The sequence below is a fragment of the Brassica oleracea genome, chromosome C1, assembly GCF_000695525.1.
Source record: "Brassica oleracea var. oleracea cultivar TO1000 chromosome C1, BOL, whole genome shotgun sequence".
NCBI classification, from domain to species: Eukaryota; Viridiplantae; Streptophyta; class Magnoliopsida; order Brassicales; family Brassicaceae; genus Brassica; species Brassica oleracea.
This window is the reverse complement of record NC_027748.1, coordinates 1,544,860-1,550,190: the sequence shown is the minus strand read 5'-3', so window position 1 is coordinate 1,550,190 and position 5,331 is coordinate 1,544,860. Positions and strand designations below refer to the sequence as shown.

Here is a 5,331-nt window from a genome sequence, read left to right as displayed (position 1 = left end):
TATTTGAAAGATAAATGAATTTTCTTTCAAAAAATATTTTTGTAAATATATTTTTAAAAAATAATCAATTAAAATTGTTATTGTCATTGAATATCATTATTTTTTGACATAATCTGAGTTTTCATTTACATCAAAACTTATCATATTTTAGGATAATTTTAATTTAAAATGTAATTTTCATATTTTTCAAACAAATTCTAAAATATTTTTTAAATATTTTGTTATAATTGTTAAAAAAATATTGAGTTGCATTTCAAATAAAAAGGTAAAGATATTAAAAATATTCTAATTAAAATATGTAAAATTTAATATAGTTTTAAGGAAATGGTCAAAATAAAAAAAATTACACATAAAATAATCATGATTTTTGTTAACTGGACGGATCATTATTTATATGATATCGCACACGAAATAAAAATTTATGTTTTTAAAATTATCTAATTAACTCTATACTCATTTTTTTTTTAATATGATATCACACATTCGTAAAAAAATAGATAGTTTAAGATGAAAAAAAATATTTACTTAATGAATATAATATGAACGAATATTACAAATACATTATTTAATAAAATAAATAATTAAAAACTGAAAATTCATACCCGCGCGCCAGTAATAATTAAAACAATTAAGTATAAGAATTACCGAATTTAAATAATTGTAGTTTTTCTACTTTCGAACATTAGTAAAGATATCTTAAGCAAAAAAACATACTCCCTCCGTTTTTTAATATAAGTCGTTTTAAAATTGTGCACATAGATTAAGAAATCATTAATTTTTATATTTTCTAAAAAAAAAACATCATTAATTATTTATATAACCACAAATCAACCAATAATAAAATAGAAGATATATTATCATTGATCATATAACATTAAGTGTTAATAAATTTTACATAGAAAACCCAAAACGTTATATAATTTGGAACATAAAAATTTCTTTAAAACGACTTATATAAAAAAACGGAAGGAGTATTACTTAAAATATCCACAAGGTCTATTAATAAAGCTTAGACATTACCACAAGCAGTGTGTTGACAACTCCGACTATTAATTAAGAGCTCAAAATCTTAGAAATAGACTGATAGACTAACAAGGTTCCCTTACTTTTGTCAGGTAGCCAGGTAGGTAAGGTTCTTTGGCATACAAATTAAAAGATATATTACAAATCCGTATATTAAAAATATTCTTCGAGACTTTACGTTTGGTGTTTGGAACAGAAAATGTGCATACAAAAAAATTTATGAGTTTTTTTACTACTGAACGCATAAATATTTGAAACAATCAGGACTGATATGGCTATTTGGGTGGAAAAGGAAAAGATTTGTAATTAATTGTATGGCTTCGGGTGATAATAGTATACGAGATTGACATTTTCGAAGACGGGCTCTCGAAGGCAACAAAGTTGGGTGTAATGTTTTTAATAACACTTTCGGTAACGGTAAGAAAGAGTAATTAGTGAATAATTACAAGCTGAAAAGGTAAATACAAGAATATTGCTAAGTGTAACGTTTGCTCAAAGGTAACAAAGTTGTTTTTAGTAACGCTTCCTGTTACGGTAAGAAAGAGTAGCTAGCGAATAATTACAAGCTGTAAAAGTAAATACAAGAACACTGAGTGTAACGTTTCTCTCAAAGGAACAAAGTTGAGTGTAACGTTCCTCTCAAAGGAACAAAGTTGAGTGTAACGTTCTTAATAACATTGTCTGTTTGGGTTAGTGATAATGAAAAACTGTAGAAGTAAATGAAAACAATACAGAAAAGCTGAGTGTAACTTTTGCAGTAAACCATTCTGCATTGCTTTTGTATTAGTAACAATGAAAGCGTTACACCTGTACGACAGCGGTAAAATCTGTTTAGCACAATTTAAACATTATTTTATGTAGCCACGTTTTTAGTTTACTGCTCGGTTGAATATGATCAAACGTGGGACCATGTTGACATTGATATTGATATCGCGTTTCTAGTTAGCTGGATAAGATCAATAAGCATTGTGTATTTTGTAGTAATTAATATACCTAATTAAATCGAATAATATATTCTTTCTCTTAATAGTCTGACCTTACCAACTTCATGTCTTTTTTGTGTCTGTTCTTACCAACTTCATTTTCATATTTAACTTAGTGACTGAAATATACTATTAATCTAAACACTGTTTTTAAAAACCTAATTTTTGCTAATGGGGAAAGAAAATGGCGCTAAACTAGTTAGAGTTAATTTTTCTCTTACTCGAGCATTTCCTAATATCTTCTGTATCTAAAAGAAAAACACTTATGTTACTTAATCAAACACATGTTTTAGTCTTCACTAAAGAAGGTTATAAAAATGCACAGAACTTTTGTCTATCTAAGACCATCAAACTTTTCAACAAGAAACAATTTCTTTTCGTGTAAAGTAACGTTAGAATTTAAAAATATTTCGTATATAGTCTCACTTTAACATGCACCTCTACCGTGTATAAGTTTTTTCATTTTAAACATATTCTCCTCGTTTAAAATTTCTTTTGGTTGAGTTAATTAAGCACACGCAGTGGTCGGTAAGTTATGTAACCACTCGTTCTCCGGCATTAACCAATCTTTCTAGAAAAGATAACTAAGAAAAAATCATGTCTCGATTGGTAGGTATATTTTTCAACTGTTTTATTATTCTAATTTAAATACTACAGAAAATTCAAAGCAAACCAATTTCAGTCCACATTATTCTTTGGTTTTCATATTTACTATTCTTCCAGTTGCCACTAGAATCCTAAGATATACCAGATAATTACGTTATACCAGATAATTACGTTGTATCAGAGTTCTTAATAGATTAGATGACATAGCTAATTGCAATTTAAACATTAAGTGACATCGTCACAAAAAAGACTGTATATCATATGCCAACTAGTATACGGTTTATTTAACCAAAAATATTAGAACGTACCTAGCCATTTTCATTGATTCACAATAATATCATAAAGATATGAATCACGAAATTTTACATGTACTTATGCACTTTCAAGTTTATATAGAAAACATAACTCGTATCAACCTTAGGTTCTCCTGCTTGTCACAATATGTTTATTTCTCGTTGCCTAATTTACTAAATAGACGTGTATATCCGCCGATGTTAAGAGGTACGTTTCATCTGACTTTCACCGCCTAGATTAGACCGTTTTAAACCATATAATAATACTTAATTTATATACATAATTTGGTTTTACTCGGAATTCCAACCGTATTGGACTAGGAATGACTAATTTCGATTGTGAGCCGAAAGTATTAACGAAACAATTATTTTTGTACATTTCCTATAAAAAAAACACTAAACACCTAACCATATTTCAACTAATAAAAAAATAAATTTTGCATTGAAAATCGAAAATAACACTTATTTTGTAACGAAAAAAATTCTCTAAATGACACTTAATATGAAACGGAAGGAGTAATAACAAATCCAATTATGCTCGCTATTTACGTCGTCATACCGTCATCTTTACATAATTAATTACCATTAATTATACAAATACGTAATCACAGTCATTATCCATTTTAAAATAATTTAACATAATGGAATATGGATTTGGGCCTATCATTTACGTCTCGGTGCGCTTGTGAATTCCGTCGCTTCACGCGTCTCCATCATTTTTCTGGTCAAATTTCATCAATTAGAGAGTTTTCGTCTGGATATATTTTCAACTCTTCACATTTATTTTCATTACAGTCTCCTTTTAATGAGACAAATATTTGATCCTCATTCCTCATATATGTATTTTTAATACTATTTTATCCAATTCTCTTCGGATAACTGGATGGATGAAATCAGTAGCTCAGAAAACTACTCTGTCAAATATATCGGCCCAAAGAGAATAACCCAGTAAATACGTGGACCTAATATTATTGGCCCATAAAGAATAAGACTACGACCAAATAACAGAGTTTATTGTAATACCTTCAGATCTCTCATTAGCGATCAGGAATCAAACCCCTGGCCTCTAGCAACAACACTTATCTGAACAGAACTAAAAACTCGTATCCTTAATTCAAATAGGATATATCCATTCTAGTAAACTGGAAAAATATCGTATTGTCTTCTAGTGATTGTGATATATGTATATATTTTTATTTAGGTTGAATAGTTATTTTGATTCGGTCTTTTTTTGAGATTATGAAAATGACTACGCAATGTAACATTTTGGTACTCCTAAAAGAAAAGTATATTACTTACGTCTATTTAGATCCAACCAACACCACAACAAAGCGTCTTCGTGTGAAGGAATTATCAAAATTGGAAATAGAACAAAAAAAAAACCCAAAAAAAAAAAAAAAAAAAAAAAAAAGACGCCATCCCTATATAAATAAAACTTATTACGTGTAGGGTACGTTAGACAATACCCTTTTAGTGCCCACATTACCTACGATTTTATCATATGCTCTTGATTTCTGTTTATTGATGTGTCATGTTGCTGATAACAATAAATATATATATATATATATATATATATATATGTATTATGCTAAACCCACATGCATTTGCAATGAACTCCTATACGTACCCAATGACAGTTATCTATCTATATTAATGCAAAAGGTCGTGGATTAGAACAAGCCCGCGGTTAACTACGTTTCCTTATATATTCAAATAGAAACGTTTTTTTTTGCAGGGAAAAAGGAAGTTTTCTAGCCTTGATCGAGTATTATAGATCGTTGGACCATCTTGCGCGTGAAGCATTTTTTTTATAGTTTGGTCACTCTATGATAGATAGATAAACTGAGAACAAATTAAAAGGAAATAAAAAGTGGTAGGTTCCCTATGGGAGATGCATGTGCATGAGATTAGTTAAATTAATTGCTTAGGACTAATGGTTAAGAGTGGAGAGAACATAGTATAAAAAGGAGAGGAAGGAGGGAGTTAGAAGTCAATATAGTTCGATGTTTTGTTATATACTGATAGTTAAAATGGAGAGTGTAATAAGAGAGAGACCATCATCAAACATGGTGTTTTTATTGTTTGGTATTGCTTCTGTTGTGTTGTTGCTGAGCTCAAACAATGTTAATGGGTTACGAGACTTAAAGGAGAGAGATGGAAGTGAGAGTAGGTCTATGAGTGGTACTACGTCTTCAAGCGTTTTGGATTCTAAGAACTTTTATACGAATGTTTCGACCGTTGGGTTTGAAAATGACTTAGTTGGTGAAAATTGTCATGCAAACAAGAGTAGAAAATGTGAGCCACGAGGTGGTGGAGTAGGAGGTGGTGGGGGTGGAGGAGGTGATGGTGGAGCCAGAGAAGAAAATTCCCACAAAAAGAAAAAAAGAAATAGTGGTGGCGGAGGTGGAGGTGGAGGTGGAGGCGGA

At 29.8% G+C, this 5,331-nt stretch overlaps 1 protein-coding gene across 1 annotated transcript in view; it reads left to right on the top strand.

Annotated features, from left to right (window-relative positions):
* The first annotated feature begins 4,935 nt into the window (after positions 1–4,935).
* Positions 4,936–5,331, top strand: part of LOC106328793 (glycine-rich cell wall structural protein) — a 671-nt gene continuing 275 nt past the window's right edge. Inside the window, exon 1 of the mRNA XM_013767311.1 lies at positions 4,936–5,245. Within this exon, the coding sequence (XP_013622765.1) occupies positions 4,936–5,245 (310 nt within the window). The remainder of the gene's footprint in view (positions 5,246–5,331) is intronic.